This window comes from Leucopleurus acutus (genome assembly GCF_964270905.1).
Source record: "Leucopleurus acutus genome assembly, chromosome: 8".
Taxonomy (NCBI): domain Eukaryota; kingdom Metazoa; phylum Chordata; class Mammalia; order Artiodactyla; family Delphinidae; genus Leucopleurus; species Leucopleurus acutus.
This window is the reverse complement of record NC_139151.1, coordinates 39,792,748-39,811,066: the sequence shown is the minus strand read 5'-3', so window position 1 is coordinate 39,811,066 and position 18,319 is coordinate 39,792,748. Positions and strand designations below refer to the sequence as shown.

The following is an 18,319-nucleotide window of genomic DNA, read 5'->3' as shown; positions in this document are numbered from 1 at the left end:
GGTTTGTGACTCCAGGGATCACTGAGAACATAACTTGCTTCTGTGGTATTCCTGCCCAAAGTGAATCTACTCATGAGAAAACGTCAGACATCTCCAACTGAGGAATATTCTGCAAAAGTAACTACCCTGGACTCTTCAAAAGTGTCAGGGTCATGAAAGACAAGGCAGACAGAGGAAACATCCCAGATTACAAGAGACTAAAGAGACGTGACAACTAAATGCAAAATGTAATCCTGGATTGGCAACTGGACACCACTGACCTGCCCCCAAACTGCTATGACAGACTTTGTCGAGACAACTGGCATCTTAGAATTACATGATCGTACTGAATCAACATAACTCCCTGGTTTTGATAAGTGCACTGTGGTTACATATGTAATTTACTCTCAAATGGTTCAGAAAAAGTGTGTGTGTGTGTTTATGAAGAGAGAGGATAAATCAAATGTAGTAAAGTGTAGGAAAATCTCGGTGAAGGGTAAGGAATTATTTGTACTATTCTTGTAATGTTTATGTAAGACTGATATTGTTTCAACTTAAAAGTTAAAAAAAAAAAAAAAAAGATTCCGAAGAACTAGAGAGTAGAAATAAGGCTGGTTAAATGGCGCAGGCCCACAAAATAGAGGACTTAAAAATCGGGAAGAACTTAGATTTCAATAAGAAGAAATAATAAACACAAATGATGGGGGGAAGTAAACATGCATTTGGAAGTACCAGTATGGGGCTGCAGGTGGGAGGGGGCAGTTAAGATTAAAGGATGCAGGGAGGGGAAACAGGAGGAAATAGAAGGGAAGGAAAGGACAAGGTAAAGAAAAAAAAAAAAAGCTCGTGCTCAGGGAAAGAAATACTTCAGCACCTAAGAGTTAGAAAAGAAAGGACAGAGGATTCTCTGACAGGAAACAGACCTTCTTTGACTGCAAATTTCTCTGCCCTCAAGGTAAAAGGAGACACATTTATAAGAGTGCCTACTGGGCTTCGCTGGTGGCGCAGTGGTTAAGAGTCCGCCTGCCGATGCAGGGGACGCGGCTTCGTGCCCTGGTCCGTGAGGATCCCACATGCCGCGGAGCGGCTGGGCCCGTGAGCCATGGCCGCTGAGCCTGCGCGTCCGGAACCTCTGCTCCGCGACAGGAGAGGCCGCAACAGTGAGAAGCCCTCGTACCGCAAAAAAAAAAAATGCCTACTGCTTGCCAGATCCTTTCTAGGTACTAGGATACACATGAGCAAACAAAAAAGATTTTTCATTCTCATGGAGTTCACCTTCTAGTAGAGAAGATAATACACACGTAAATAACTCAATAAATTATTTCAGATGGTGCTATAAAAAAAAAAATGAGTAATGTGATAAGAGTGTTTGGAGACATCAGGTAAGACCTCCCCCAAAAAGGTAAAACTTGAATTGAGAACTGAGAAGTCAACCCTGGCAAGATCAAGGTGCTCTGAGCAGGAAGAGAACCACACATGCAGAGGTACCAGAGTAGAACAAACATCTCTGTATGGATGAAGCACAAACCAACCAGGCAGAGTGGAAGGAGATGAAGTCTCCTGGCAGGAGCCAGATCACACTGAACCTTGTAGTTTAATTTTTATTCTAGATTCAGTGGAAGGCCACTTAGATTATAAGCAGCAGTGACATGATCTGACATGATTTTTGTAAGTTCACTTTGGCTGCTATGCTGAATACTGTAGGAGGAAAGAATGGAAGTAAAAAAACCTAAGGGGAGCTACTGCAGTCCAGCAAAATATGACAAGTTTTGGACTAAGTTCACAGACATGAAGGTAGAAAATAGTAGAGAGGTTCCACTTGTATCCATTTGGGAATAAGAACCAAAGGACTTGCAGAAAAACTGAAGAGACCTCAGAGGAAAAGTCAAGGTTGAAGTTTGCAAGTCCCAGAATTTATGTTTATTCCCCAGCTGTCTTTTGGGCTCGAGATGGACATTTCAACTGTCTGCTGGAATGTTTCCTTGAATGTCCTATTGGAATCTCCAACTCAAATGGTCTCAATCAGAATTCATCACCTTCCCACATTAGGAAGGATGTTATAAGGAAGTATGAAAATAAGGAAGAAATCTTCCTTATTTAAAATCTACTTCTGTTATTGGTACCACCATCCACCCAAACATAATACACTCCAGAGTCACCGTCATCCCCTTCTCCCTCATCCCCACCCCCTACGACTGACTAACCAATCAAAGTATCCAAATCCTCTCTTTGTATTATCCCCTGCATTCACTTCCTCTTTTCCATCCCATGGCACCACTTTTAAAAAGCCTCCAACTTATCTTGCCTTCATGCTGTACTCTGTTGCCAGAAGACTTTCTATTAAACAGGGTACAAACTCCTCAATCTGGTATTTGAAGCTCTTGATGCAGCTCAAACCACATTTCTAGTCTTTCAGCACGCTTTCTAACACGTGACCTACCAGTGAGCCAAACAGCTGCTGTACCCCTAATGGACCAATCATCTCGCCTCTGTGCCCTGTGCTCACCTCTGTGCTTCACGGGAGGTGTACACTCTCTTTGCTCTTCACTCATTAAAAGCCTACCATCCTTCTAAGCCCAAGTTAAATGCCACTTCATTCACCTCATCTTGCTATCCTCATCTAAATGTGATCTCTTCTACCTCCAAACTCCCAGGAAATGCTGTTTATACTCTTATGGCTCTTGCATCTGAGCATCTTTGACATTTATCGTATCTCACATACTGACTTGCTTGCTGCATGTTCTTTGAAAGCAGAAACTATGACAGTCATCTTTACATTTCAAATAGAAACTGCCACAGGATACTGCACTCAGTAAACACTGTAAATATTTGTAAATTTTTACAGACTATTTACAAAAGTAGCTCCTACTTGAATTCAGGGAATAAAGCACACAAAATCTGCTTTGGGCTTTCAGTATACAGATATTTAAGCAGGCAGTGTGAGGACATGGGCCTATAAAACAAACCTCTATCTTTAAAAGGAAAAAGAGCAAGTTGAGGGGGCTTCCGTGGTGGCGCAGTGGTTGAGAGTCCGCCTGCCGATGTAGGGGACACGGGTTCATGCCCCGATCCGGGAAGATCCCACATGCCGCGGAGCGGCTGGGCCCGTGAGCCATGGCCGCTGAGCCTGCGCGTCCGGAGCCTGTGCTCCGCAACGGGAAAGGCCACAACAGTGAGAGGCCCGCGTACCGCAAAAAAAAAAAAAAAAAAAAGAGCAAGTTGAGTAAGGGAACTTCGTAGAAATCGCAAAAATGCAAACTAAACTCACATCATTTTCCTGGGCAAGTCTTAAAATTTCATCAAGTGTTACAAACGTATCATTTCCTCTGACAGCATCTTTTTCCATAAATCCCAGATGAATATCTGTTGCAACTAAGATTTTAAATGTATTTTCATCATCGCTGTATTTAAAAAGAAGAAACATGTCAATATAATTCATTAAAAGGATGTTCAAGCAAACTGAAACCTAAATCTATAAAATAATAGCAGTTATGACGTAAAATCATTTTTCTAGCCCTAAACTAGGTCCAAAAATTTGAAGCATTCAACAGACCATTATTGTCACAGTTTTCTTACCACTAATACAAAGCAGAACAAATGTATACACATTTTTAAAAGGTTCTGTAACTGCTTCAGAAATGTATAACCTCATTACAACCAGTTTCATAAACTGATATATAACCTGAATTTGAAAGCTTGGTTGTTTTCCTGCTCTGTTCTACAGCAAAAATCCAAGAGGATTTGATTCCAGTATCTAAACTTGCTATTTATCTACTTTGCACTTTCCCAGGAAAATTAGAATTAACTGGTTAATTTTAAAAGCCCTTCCCCTTACTTTATAAGTAGATTTTTATCCTAATAAACTAGTAACTTACATCCAGGCCCCTGAATAGGTTTGCTCTCCATACAAAGTTAGTTTTTCACTAATGACTTTAGCCAAGTAACAAAACTAATTTACAATGCCATTTAAATTTGGTAGTATTCAAAAGTACTTTCATGTGAAGCAGCAATATGATAGTTATTAATTCTCTCTTAAACTTAATATAACTTTTAATTGTCTTTAAAATATTTTGGTATCCCTGATCTCATCTCAACTCCCACACGTAAACAGGTTAAGTATTGTTATCTCTGAAAAACTAGAAAGCTATATACAGAGAAATTAACTGATTTATCATGAAACAAAATGGTAGAAATGGAACTAAAAGCCGGTATTAACACTCAGGCTGTTTTCACTAAACCATATGAACTTCAAAAAAAATTTATATATATATTTCCAAAATTCAAATCTTTATACATAAGAGAATTTTCCAGAAAAGATTTCTCTTCATAAACTTCAAAATGGTATGAACAGTTCTGATTGCTATATACATACAGGTAAGTCAGAATACTTTCAGATCACATTACTACCCAGACTTCCATAGCAATTTGTAAGGTATTTTCCCTTGAGGTCTCTCACTTAAATATGAGAATTAATCTGAGAGTCATTTTTTTCTTTTTTTCTTTTTGTCTACGTTGGGTCTTCGTTGCTGTGCGCCAGCTTTCTCTAGTTGCGGAGAGCAGGGACTACTCTTCGTTGCGGTACACGGGCTTCTCATTGCGTTGGCTTCTCTTGTTGCGGAGCACGGGGTGTAGGCGCGTGGGCTTCAGTAGTTGTGGCATGTGCACTCAGGAGTTGTGGCTCACGGGCTCTAGAGCACAGGCTCAGTAGTTGTGGCGCACGGGCTTAGTTGCTCGGTGGCATGTGGGATCTTCCCCAACCAGGGCTCGAACCCGTGTCCCCTGCATTGGCAGGCGGATTCCTAACCACTGCGCCACCACCAGGGAAGCCCTGAGAGTCATTTGTAATCCAATTATACATATGAAGAAATGGAGACAAAGTTTAGAGGCTTGCTAACTTGTCCAAGGTTACACAATGCTAATTAAGAAATTAAGGGGACTTCTCTGGTAGTCCAGTGGTTAAGACTCTACGCTTCCAGTGCAGGGGGCCCGGCTTCAATCCCTGGTTGGGGAACTAAGACCTCACATGCCGCAACTAAGCCCGCATACCGGAACTACTAAACCCACGCGCTCTAGAGCCCGCAACTAGAGAAGCCCGTGCACTGCAAGGAAGACCGGGCGCGCTGCCATGAAGACCCAGTGCAGCCTAGATAGATTAGATAGATAGATAGACAGACAGATAGATAAAAAGAAATTAAAACAAGGGTGAAAGATTCCAAGTTTGAAGCTTTTTCCACATAACTTTTTCTAGTCCTTTTATTTATTTTCATTTTAGTCAGATTCATTTGCAATTTATTCAGTACTAAAGCAATTTACTTCTTTAAAAATCTGCTTTAAAAGACTTGCAGTAGGACCTCCCTGGTGGCTCAGTGATTAAGAATCCCCCTGCCAATGCAGGGGACACGGGTTTGATCCCTGGTCCGGGAAGGTCCCACATGCTGCGGAGCAACTAAGCCCGTGCGCCACAGCTACTGAAGCCCGCGCGCCTAGAGCCCCGAGCTCTGCAACAAGAGAAGCCACCGCAATGAGAAGCCTGCACACCGCAACCCCGCTCGCCGCAGGTAGAGAAAGCCCGCCGCAACAATGAAGACCCAACGCAGCCAAAATTAAATTAAGAAAAAAAAAAGACTTGCATTAGCTAGTAAGACTTAGTCCAAGCATATTTATAGCTTCAATAGTTTAAGACAAAACATAAGAACATAAACTTATATAGCAATATGCCAACCTACTGCAAAACCCCAATCTATAGCTGCATATTATCTTTAGTTAATAAACATATAGCATGAAATGTTAACCATTCCAAATATTCATTTTGATGACTAACACTTGTATTCAGAGGCAAGGTCTTTATTTACTCATAATTTATTAAATAAGTTTTCTTTTATGGTGATCATAGTTGATAGACTGTAGAAACCCAAAGCAACAAAGACGACTTCGGAAGACAGGTGCTTACAGAGCATCTGCAGGACTCATTTCTATGATCAGTCCAGCTCCTCCAGGACCACTTCTCTCTCCAAGTACCCCTGGGTCCTGTGCTCAAACACGTCAGAAAACTCACTCGATTCCAAATTCTAAAACAAAATTTTATTATTTAAAACACATTTTTAAAAAGCAGACTGGCAATTTTGGAAGTGACTCATTTTCAATTAAGCACCACCTACTATACTTTTGTTTTCAGAGCTTAAAAAACAAAACAGAAAAACATATCTCCAGTGACACTCTAGTTTCACCATTATGATTAAGCTCCTCTCCTGTTTCCCTTTCTATGCCCCATGGGAAGCTAATGCTTGTTAAATGAATGGGCAAAAAGGGTCACACTCAATAGTTCTGGTTTAGCACACGAACTCTGGATGTGCAGAAATTTTTAAGTTGCATGCATGGGCTACTCTGGAGCATGAGGCGACCCCGTATTTCCTGCTTAAACACAAAATTTTTTTTTAAGGAATGGGCTTGTTTTGAAAAGATAGGGGGTCCACGTTTAAAGCTAGTGTAAATAAGCAGAAACACGTGGTTTAAGGAAAATGGCCAGGATCTTTGGGGAGGAGCAGCTGCCACCGCGGAACGACCCCTCCCACGTCCGGATTCCTGGTTCGGTGGGGATTCTAAGCCTCAGCAGCCCCGCACCACCGGACCCTCAGAAACCAGAACGCGGAAACCTCCCAGGCTCCTCCCGAGCCTACCCGGCCCAGAGTCAATCCTCTCTGGGCTTCCGCTCGCGATCCTGCAGATACAGAAAGCGACTCCTAAACTACCCCACATCTGGACTCTCCACAGCCCCACCCTGGAACCCGAGGCTGTCTTTTACCCGGTAAGAAGGAGGGAGATTCTTGAGAAGAAAAGCAACAGCACCGCCTGAGAAGCAGCTTGGCCATAAACCTGAATTAAGCGGGAGAGAAAAAGCACCTCCTTCTCTCGCGATACCTCATAAATGACGTAGGCGCTTCAACTCCTCTCATTGGCTGCCGACTGCCGTAAGGTAGCAGGAAAAGTTGCAGCGAGGACCCGCCCTCATACAGGAGCCAATCCTGAGTAGCCCAGGGGACGAACCCCGGAAGCGAGCTTTCCGGCGGCGATTTTCCCCTCTCTAAGGTGGGTAGGTCTTTCTCGTCCGGGGCCACGCTTCCTGGTCGCCTGGCGCCACCTAAGAACTCCTGGGCCCAAAGGGGCGGGTCCCCTGTCGACCCCTGCCGAGCCCTGCAAATCGGGCCGTGTCGTGGGTCCTAAGTAGGGCTGGAGCGGCTTCTTCGCTTGTAGAAGTTCGGAAGGCCGCAGACGCGACTCCTGGGCCTGTGAAGTGACCAGCCTGTGCTGGAGGGCCGGGACTGGTGGTCTTCTCCCTCACCTCCACTCCCCAGAGATTGAGCATTCGGACTCCAGTTTACAAGACTTTCCCTGCGTCCCATTATTGTCTGCCTGGATCTCGGGTTCAGCACATCTGCATTGCTTTGTGCTGACAGCAGTAAAATAGAGTACATTAAAAAACAATGTGAAACTTTTGAATTAGAAAATTTGGGCTTTTAGTTCCATTGAAAGTTGTTTTAATCTATCAGAACCTCAGCGCCTTCACTTGTAAAATGGGGTTTACGGCCCCACCTGTCACTGAATTGTTAAGAGTTAACATAGTTTAGATCTCTTATGGAATGTGATCTTTAAAAAACATACCCTAGTTCTTCTTGGTGGAGTATCATCAAGTAGGTATCTTGATCGGCTTTTTAAGCCCTGAATCAGGGAGATGCACCTGGAGTTGACTTTTTAAATTAAATCCATTAAGAAATTTTTATATGTAATTTATTGTACCTGGAACAGTAAATTTAAATTATGAAAAGTTTTTATGAAAAGGAAAGGGGGTTATAAGATCTGTGCTATAATGTTACTGTGGTTGATACAAATGACAAGTGAACTATACAGTAAGGTATTTAATAAAGTGTTTAATGAGTAGATTTGTGATCAATTTTGTATTGCAAGGTTCAGAGAATAGTTTGAGGAAAGTGAAAATATTAGAACATAAAGCCTTTCTGATAGGGTCTCTCGATTGACTCTGTAAAGTTGGACAGTCTTTGGAAATCCTTTAGTACAGTCCTTTCATTGTGCAACAAAGTAACAGGTCCAGAGAAGGTACTGGTCATGCGTGATAAATTTAAACTTGACTTTAATGCTCTTGGCAGTAGTAATAAAATCTACTGATGCATTAGGATTGTATCAATTAAAGCTCGTGAAAATTAGGTAGAAAGAAATCAGTATCTTAGGGGTACACAACTAACTCTCAAATTTCTCGGAATCCATTCCAAGCAAAATCAAGTGATAGGGCTTTAATTCTATTTAATTCTACAAATATTTCTTAATGTTTGCTTTATATAAGTGGGACATAAATGTAAGTTAAATATAGTCCCTATCCTTAAGCTTACAATCCTTTAAGAGACTAAAAGAAGAACAAAATTAGTGGTGAAATAAAACAGTATGTAGCACATAAAAAAAGTAGAAACTAGAGAGAGATGTAATCTGGAGGCTCAAGAAAGACTTAATGAAGGAGGCAACATCTGAGAAGAGTCATGAAAGACTGATAAGATTTCGACAAATATAGTTGGGAAGCTGAGAAATATTTTTTAAATATCTATTATTCTCATTTTGTTTAATTGGTTAAAGTTTAATCTGCTGCATAACTCTTTAAGCTGATATTGGTTTATAAATTGTTATGGCAGCCTAGCAGAATAAATATCATTTCCTTCAGGAAGCCTTCTCTACACCCTAAGGACTGGGTTAATTATGATCTTCCTGTATATTCATCATCTCTAGATATGGTCTTATTATAGCACTTAAACACTGTCTTTGCCAATCTCCCTGACGAGACAGGAAGCTTCTTGAGGTTAAGACGTGGATCTTGTTCATTATTGAATCCCAGTACCCAGAGACTGGCACATACCAGGCATTCTATTCATCTTTGTTGAATGAAGGAGTAAATGACAACCAAAGTTCGGTTTCAAAACAAGAACCCAACTAAGAACCATAGTTATCTGTCAATGAATAGGACTACTTTTTAAAGCAGTGAATTTTCCTAAGCCTGAAATTGTTAAAGTAGAAATAGGTTGATTATTACAGATGTCATGATAAAGATATCTACATTGATGAGAGATTGGGACACATGTCCTTTGGGGGCTATTCCATCTCTAAGAATCTCTGATTCTTGGAAGTAGATTTTTTAGGAACTAAAAATTTTTGCTCCTGCTTTATAGCTTCTGTGTGTCTAGTCTATAAAAATCGTGAATGTGGTTATCTTTATTAGTTATAATTTAAAAGCTTCAAGATTAATCACTGTTAGCATAATACAATATAGTATGTGAACCAATAGATTCAAAATAGTGTTATAACCACTGACTTAGTAGAAAAACAATATTAAAAATAAAGATAACTGAAATCTATCAGTTCCAATATTTAATGAATGTGAAGGGTATTAATAAACACCAAAAAAGTTTAGACAGGGTTTATTTGTGTATATTTGCAAGACTTATCTATGCTATTGATAAAGCCTCAATAACCATTTTGCTCCTAATTTTTGTGTTTGTGTTTCAGATCTTGATGAATAAAATAAAGCAGACATAATTCATCTCTGGAAAGATTATTTATACTCTGGCATTTGAAATGCTTTGTATTTAGAATAGTAGTAAAAATGGAAAAAGAGAAAGTAAATGATGATGGAAAACCAGACCCAGAGAACTCCTTGGACTTTTCTGAACACTTTAACCAACTTGAATTATTGGAAACACATGGACACCTTATTCCCACTGGCACCCAAAGTCTCTGGGTAGGGAATTCTGATGAAGATGAAGAGCAAGATGAAAAAACTGAAGAGTGGTATCAATTGCAAGAAAAAAAAATGGAAAAAGATCCAAGCAAATTGCTTCTTTGGGCTGCTGAAAAAAATCGGGTAAAAAAAAAAAAAAAAAAAGAACAGTTAAAGAGGAAACCTTAATTTAGTAGGAAACGTATTAGATTGGAAGCCAGAAGACCTGTACTGAATCTTGCTTTAGTCTGTAACTTTGGGCAAAGCCTACTGTTTCTGAACCTCTATTTTCTTATCTATAAAAATGGCCACCATAATACCTGCCTCTTTCATACAGGGTTTTATACAGAGGCAATGTATGTGAAAACACATAGTAAGCTACAAAGTGTCACATGGGTATTTTGGGGCGCTTTAAGAATAATTATAAAGAGAGCAAGCAATCATCTGTATCTTTAAATCATTTATATTAAGTCATTAGGGTCATCCTAAAGACAAGTATTTAGTAAAGAGAGGATGGGAATTAACATTTATTAAATACCAACTATACCATGTGCCTTACTACATTATTGATTTAATCCTCATATATCCCTATAAGATATGTCATATTCTTCCCTTTTACAGATTAAGAAGTTGAGATTCAGGAACATTAATTTGCCCAGAATCGTCCAAGTAGGATGACCCTGCTTAACAGCCAAAGTCTGTTCTTCCACTTAGCCATTTGTATCTTGTTTTACTAAGTTCCCCCATGTCTGTGTTAATAAACTAATAAATGGTCTTATATTTTTGGATAACTTTTTAAGCCAAGAGCAGACTGCATCCCACCAGAGGTCCTCAGACCAAACTGAAAATCACTTCCTGAAAACATGTATCTGAGGTTGTTTTAGTTAGAAGGAATTGCGCTCCTTAATCTCGACTTCCTTGTTACCATTGTATTCTACTGTTAAAAGAAGTTTTTTTTTTAATTGGAGTGTAGTTGATTTACAACGTTGTGTTGGTTTCAGATGTACAGCAGAGTGATTCAGTTATACATATATTCTTTTTTAGATTCTTTTCTCATTTAGGTTATCACAGAATATTGAGTAGAGTTCCCTGTGCTATACAGTAGGTATTTTTTAAAGTTTTATACAGTATGTATATTGGTATGGTAATCCTACTACAGAAAGATCAGTCTGTTCCATTACTATGTTTTCTTTGCAGATGAAATATAAAATATTAATACAATTCTAGCCTGTATTATTCATCTAGGACTATAGCTTTTATACAATAAGCCTTCATTGGACCAGGAATAAATGTATGGTTTGGTATTCAGAGAATCATGCTCTTAGAATCAACAGTTTATAGTTAACACTGACTTGTTCATTGTTAAATCAGTTCCCCCCCCCCAAAAAAAATCGTATTTTTTATTTTACAGTCATCTGCTAACAAAGAAGTTTTTATTTAACTTAATTAAATCGAACACTAGATGGTTTAATTTTCTTTGCTTATTGTTTAATTTCGAGTTGGGTTTGTAAAAGATCTATTTTCTTCTCAGCTGACCACAGTGCGAAGACTGCTTTCAGAAAAGGCCACCCACGTGAACACTCGAGATGAAGATGGGTACACCCCGCTCCATCGAGCAGCCTACAGCGGACACTTAGACGTGGTCCGGGAGTTGATTGCACACAGGGCAGATGTTCACGCGGTGACTGTGGATGGCTGGACACCCCTGCACAGTGCCTGTAAGTGGAATAACACCAGAGTGGCTTCTTTCTTACTGCAGCATGATGCAGATATCAACGCCCAAACAAAGGGCCTCTTGACCCCCTTACATCTAGCTGCTGGGAACAGAGACAGCAAAGATACCCTTGAACTCCTCCTGATGAACCGCTACATCAAAGCAGGTCTGAAGAACAACCTGGAGGAAACTGCATTTGACATCGCCAGGAGGACAAGCATGTATCACTACCTCTTTGAAATTGTGGAAGGCTGCACAAATTCTTCACCTCAGTCTTAATGGTTCTAATAATTTTCTTAAGTTTCTAAGTCCCAGTGCCTCCTTTGTGTGAGATGTGAAATGTCCCCATCATACAAAGTTGACATCAAAAGTCTTAGGGCAGTAATTCAGTGGTAATATCACGATAATATCCTTCCAAGTAAATTGCCTGACCTTGATGTCAAAATGTATTTGGAAGTTGATTGGATATATCTTTAATGATTTCCGTGGTGTTTGTGATTTTTATCAAATCATTTTAACTTACCTATACTGAAAAACTTGTCACAAGCTGTACAGAAAACTAATGATATTTTTGGTGCTGATCCAAGAGAAATGTATTTTTAAATATTCCCCCATCCTAGATCTTTGTGCAGTATTTAGTATATTAATGTGTATTTTTATAAGGTCAGGTAACTCAGAATTTCATTTAAAACTCTTAATATACTGGTGCAGTTCAGCTGTCTTCTCTGCATCACCATAGCCATTTGCTTTCATTGTAAACCATAAGAATGAACATATTAGTGTCTTGAATCTCCGTAAATTAAAAAAAAATCAAGACACCTAGATCTTTGTTTTCTAGAACCTAGGCCATTTTCAGGAAGTAGCTAGGTGTTTAATCCACGAATTTTATATACTGCCCCCTCCCACAATCCACACAATCCTGTGGACCATCCTACCTCACCCTGGTCAACCTGCATATTCCTTATGCTGCTGGTGAGTCAGCACGACCCTTCAGACATGCACACAACTATACCTTGGTTCAGATCATAACGTATCTGCTCTCCAGCTAGTTTTACCTCCCTGGTCCTACTGAGCTGGGCACTGCTCATCTAGACTCTCAAGTTCACAGGAAGTGTTCTTTTCCAGGGTCCTCATTTTATACAAGCCACACAAAGACAAAGTGACAGGGAAAAGGAATTCTAAGAATGAGGGGATGATGATTATATTGGGGTGAGAACCGCAAAGTGGCTCAGGCCTTTTTTAAATGCCACATTGTGGATAGTGACAAAAGCATAAATATAAATATTCCAAAAAAAATAAAAGTTTTGAACAACCAAAAAAAAAGCATGAATTCTTTTTTTACCTGTGTATCTTCCTTGGATCCATAACATGTTTATTCATTCCAGCTAAGAGATGGAAGCAACCCAAAAGCCCACTGACAGATGAATGAATAGAGAAAATGTAGTATATACAGAAAATTGAATATTATTAAGCCTTAAAAAAGAAGGAAATCCTAACACATGCTACAACAGGGATTAACCTTGAGAACATTATGCTAAATAAAATAAGCCAATCACAAAAAGACAAATTATGTATGAGTCCACTCATATGAGACATCTAAAATATTTAAATTCATAGGGACTTCCCTGGTGGCTCAGTGGTTTAAGAATCCGCCTGCCAATGCAGGGGACACGGGTTCAAGTCCTGGTCCGGGGAAGATCCCACATACCACGGAGCAACTAAGCCCGTGCACCACAACTACTGAGCCTGCGCTCTAGAGCCTGTGAGCCACAACTACTGAGCCCGTGTGCCACAACTACTGAAGCCCATGCGCCTAGAGCCCATGCTCCACAACAAGAGAAGCCACTGCAATGGGAAGCCCGTGCACTGCAACGAAGAGTAGCCCCCACTCGCCACAACTACAGAAAGCTCGTGTGCAGCAGTGAAGACCCAACACAGCCAAAAACAAATAAATTTATTAAAAAATAATAATAAAATAAAAATAAATAAAATATTCAAATTCATAGAAACAGAAAGTAGAATGGTTGTTGCCAGGGTCTGGGGGAAGGGAGAAATAGGGAGCTGGTGTTCCATGGGTATAGAGTTTCTGTTTTGCAAGATGAAAAAGTTCTAGAGATCCATTACACAGCAATGTAAATATACTCAACATTTTAAAATGGTTAAGATGGTTTAAAAAAACTATTAGTCATATAGAAAAGATAATTGCAAATGTTTGTGATTGTCAAAGTACGTTAAATGGTCTCATTAATTTTACAAGTAAATATTATACAGATTTGGAAAATTATCTTTAAAAGATAATTGACTGTTTAAAGAAAAATATTAACAATTTTTACAGAGTTTATAACATATCTAAAAGTAAAATATATGTCAACAGTTATATAATGGCTGGAAGGAGAGAAATGGAATTTCTTTTTTTGGCTGCATTGAGTCTTTGTTGCTGCGTGAGGGCTTTCTCTAGTTGCGGTGAGTGGGGACTGCTCTTCATTGCAGTGCATAGGCTTCTCACAGCAGTGGCTTCTCTTGTTGCGGAGCACGGGCTCTAGGCATGCAGGCTTCAGTAGTTGTGGTGTGCAGGCTCAGTAGTTGTGGCACATGGGCTTAGTTGCTCCACGGCACATGGGATCTTCTGGGACCAGGGATCGTACCCGTGTCCCCTGCATTGGCAGGCAGATTCTTAACCACTGTGCCACCAGGGAAGTCCTTGGAATGCTCTTAAAATATGCCTGGAGTGGTATAACATCTCTTGAAGGTAGCCCATGAAAAGTTAAAGTTGTATACCATAAACACTAATGCAACCACTAAAATAACAAAGCAAAGAGTTACAGCTAAACTTCATGATAAAAACTCTCAACAGACTAGGAATAGAAAGGAAGTTCCTCAGCCTGATAAAGGACATCTAAAAAAACCCCAAAACTTAACATCATACTTAGTGGTGAAAGACTGAGTGCTTTCACTCTAAGATTAAGAATAAGACAAGGATCCATCAACAGAGGAATGGATAAAGGAGCTGTGGTACATATATACAATGGGATATTACTCAGTCATGAAAAGGAACGAAATTGGGTCGTGTGTAGAGAGGTGGATGGACCTAGAGAGTGTCATACAGAGTGAAGTAAGTCAGAAAGAGAAAAGCAAATATTGTATAATAACACATATATGTGGAATCTAGAAAAATGGTATGGATGATCTTATTTGCAAAGCAGAAATAGAGACACAGATGTAGAGAACAAATGTATGGATACCAAGGGGGAAAGGGGTTGGGTGGGAGGAATTGGGAGACTGGGATTGACACATATACTGTGTATTGATACTGTGTATACTATGTATATTGATACTATGTACAAAATAGACAACTGATGGGAACATACTGTATAGCACAGGGGACTCTACCTAATTCACTGTGGTAACCTAAATGGGAGGGAAGTCCAAAAGGGAGGGGATATCTCTATGTGTATGGCTGATTTATTTTGTTGTGCAGTGGAGGCTAACACAACATTGTAAAGCAACAATACTCCAATAAAAATTAATTTTAAAAAAATGGATGTTCTTTTTCAAAGTTTCAAATGCTCCCCTAGTAAATAAAACAGGTCACATTTTCAAAAAATAATAATAATAAGACAAGGATGTCTGCTCTCACCACTTCTATTAAACATTTTACTGCAGATTCTAGTCAGGGCAATTAGGCAAGAAAAGAAAAGAAAAGACATCCAGATTGGAAAAGAACTAAAAGTATCTCTATATGCAGGTGATATGATCTTGTATATGAGAAATCATAAGGAATCCACTGGGAAAAAACTATAAGAACTAATAAATGAGTTCAGCAATGCTCCAGGATACCAGATCAATATACAAAAATCAACTTTAGTTTTATATAGTATCAATGAGCAAACTGAAAATTAAATTAAGAAAACAATTTCATTTATAATAGTATTGACAAGAAAAAACGTACTTTGGAATAAACTTAACAAAAGAAGTACAAAACTTTTGCTCTGCGAACTATAAAAGATTGTTGAAAGAAACTAAAGCAGCACAAAATAAACAGAATGACATCCCATTTTCATGGATCAAAACACTTATTATTGTTAAGATGGCACTACCCCCCACATTGATCTATAGATTCAATGCAATTCTATCAAAATTCCAGATAACTTCTTCACAAAAATTGACAAGCTGATCCTAAAATTCATATGGAAATGCAAAGAAGCCAGAAGCGCCAAACAATCTCGAAAAAAAAAAAAAACAAAGTTGGAGAACTCACACTTTTTATTTCAAAACTTACTAGAAAGCTTGTGGTACTGGCATAAGGATCAACATATATATCAATGGAACAGAATTTTGAATCCAGAAATAAACCCTTACATTTATGGAGCACTGAATACTTTTGACAATAGTGTCAAGAAAATTCAATGGAGGAAAAAATAGCCTTTTTCAATAAATGGTTCTGGGAAAACTGGGTATCCACGTGCAAAAGAATGAAGTTGGACTCCTACATCACACTATAATGTTAATACAAAAATTAAAATGATCAAATACTTAAATGTAAGAGCTAAAACTATAAAACTTTTAGAAGAAAACAAATGGAAAAAATCTTCATGATATTAGATTTGGCAATGATTTCTTGGATATGTCACAAAAAACACTGCATTAAAGAAAAAATATAGATAAATGGGACTACATCAAAATTAAAACTTTTTTAAAATCAAAGGACACTATCAACAAAGTGAAAAGGCAACTCATTAAATGGGAGAAAATATTTATAAATCATATATCTGATAAGGGATTAATATCCAGAATATACAAAGAATTCTTAAAACTCAACAAAAAACCCAATTCAAAAATGGATAAAATACTTGAATAAATATTTCTCCAAAGAAGATATACAAACAACCCGTAAACACATGAAAAGATACTCAAATCACTAGTCAGTAGGAAAATGCAAAGCAAAATCACGAAGAGATACCACTTCACATTCATTAGGATAGCTAGCTGTTATATTTTTAAAAAGGAAAGTAACAAGTGTTGACAAGGATATAGAGAAATTGGAACCTTTGTGCATTGCTGGTGGGAATGTAAAGTGGTGCAGCCACTTGAAAAAGTTTAATGGTTCCCCACAAAATTAAACACAGAACTACCATATGATCCAGTAATTCCATTTCTAGGTATATACTCAAAAGAACTGAAAGCAGGAACTCAAAACTGATACTTGTACACCAGTGTTCATTGCAGCATTACTTGCAACTGCCTAAAGGTGGAAACAACCCAAACGTCCATCAACAGATGAACAGATATACACAATGCTGTATGTACATACAATGGAATATTATTCAATCTTAAAAAAGGAATGCAATTCTGATTCATGCTACAACATGGATGAACTTTAAAAACATTATGCTAAATGAAATAACCCAGACACTAAAGGAAAAGATTGTATGATTCCACTTATATGAAGTACCTAAAGTAGTCAAATTCACAGAGACAGAAGATAGAACAGAGGTTACCAGAGGGCAGAGAGAGGGGGAAATTGAGAATTATTGTTTAATGGGTACAATTTCTGTTTGGAATAATGAAAAAATTCTGGAAATGGATAGTGGTGATGGCTGTACAACACTATGAATGTACTTAATGTCACTGAATTGTATACTTAAAAATGGTTAAAAGAGTAAATTTTATGTTATGTACATTTTATCACAATAAAAATAAAGCAGTTATACCTCCAGATCCCCCATTCCTAGCAGCTAGATGGATGACCCCCCCTCCACTCCAGCAGAAGATTGGAGGTAATTCACTGAAGGAAGTCAAACAGGCTCTCTGGATGGAAGGTACAAAGCACAGTTGAAGGCAGAACCACCATACTGAAACGGGAATTTCATGAATACTTACATTCTACATATTAAGCCTTCAGTTCTCCTCTCCCCCTCACTTCTCAGGGTGCTGGTACCAGACTGATTCCCTCCAGCAGGGAGACCGGAGGAGTCATGCCATGGAGAATCAGAGCAGTTCACGAGATAAGACCTTAAAATACCAGCATGAGGGCTTCCCCAATTGAACAGCCGAGACAGATCACCCATCAGTGAAACCCCCAGTTGATAAGCCCACCTGTATGCACAGAGTCATACATCCACTACTAGATGGGCAAGACAGTCAAAGATCACCTGAAGGTAGAGGAAAGCTACTAAGAGAACAAAACAAACCAGAACAGGTAACTTGGGGGAAGCAACAATTATACAAGAAGGAAGTAACATTGGAAATGAAATGTATCATTGATATCCTTAGACAGATAAGATATTGCATCCACGGTATAAGGCCAACGTGTTATACAAAAAAAGAGACTGCAAAAACAAAACAAAAGCAACCTCTTGCTCCAAATAAAGCCCTAGATTTTCCCATTTGCTATTCAAATTAAACTTTTCTGAGTTTGATTTTCTCATGTGTAAAATTAGTTTTTATATGGATTCAAATAGATTGTGAATACAAAAGTGCTTAGACACTACAGGAGTTGTTTATTAATAATAACAACAGCAACAACTTACAATCCAGAAGTTGGGAATCCTCAACATTGATTTATTCGATCATGTGAGTGTAGCAGGGAGCGGGACACGACAAGCAAAGCACTGCGTGAAACCAGAGACCTTTCCTTGAACTCACTGTCCAGTCCCTCCTCCCGCCCCTACTTGTTCCAGGTGGTGATTTATTCTTTAGCCTTTGGGGCCAAACTTTTCGGAATTCGGATTCCGGCTGTGGCACTTCTAGTTGTGTAACCTCAGACAATATCCTCTGCTTTTCTTAATCTCAGTTTCCCTACCAAGGAATAGTAAACCCCCTCTTGCGAAACTGGTGTCACAAACAAACGA

At 39.0% G+C, this 18,319-nt stretch overlaps 2 protein-coding genes across 4 annotated transcripts in view; one reads left to right on the top strand and one right to left on the bottom strand.

Annotated features, from left to right (window-relative positions):
- MRE11 (MRE11 homolog, double strand break repair nuclease) overlaps positions 1-6,846 on the bottom strand; it is a 66,033-nt gene extending 59,187 nt beyond the window's left edge. For all 3 annotated transcript variants that reach the window (XM_082845550.1, XM_082845551.1, XM_082845552.1), the window contains exons 1-3: positions 6,782-6,846; positions 5,930-6,047; positions 3,248-3,380 (exon numbers count right to left, since the gene is read on the bottom strand). In XM_082845550.1, coding sequence (XP_082701676.1) covers positions 3,248-3,380; positions 5,930-5,949 — 153 coding nt within the window. In that variant the 5' untranslated portion in view covers positions 5,950-6,047; positions 6,782-6,846. The remainder of the gene's footprint in view (positions 1-3,247; positions 3,381-5,929; positions 6,048-6,781) is intronic.
- A 2,701-nt stretch (positions 6,847-9,547) lies between these two features.
- On the top strand, positions 9,548-12,258 carry ANKRD49 (ankyrin repeat domain 49). The gene is made up of 2 exons (XM_082843812.1): positions 9,548-9,898; positions 11,286-12,258. Exons 1-2 carry the CDS (start codon positions 9,641-9,643, stop codon positions 11,745-11,747), a joined length of 720 nt encoding a protein of 239 aa, XP_082699938.1. The 5' UTR covers positions 9,548-9,640; the 3' UTR covers positions 11,748-12,258.
- Positions 12,259-18,319: the final 6,061 nt, after the last annotated feature.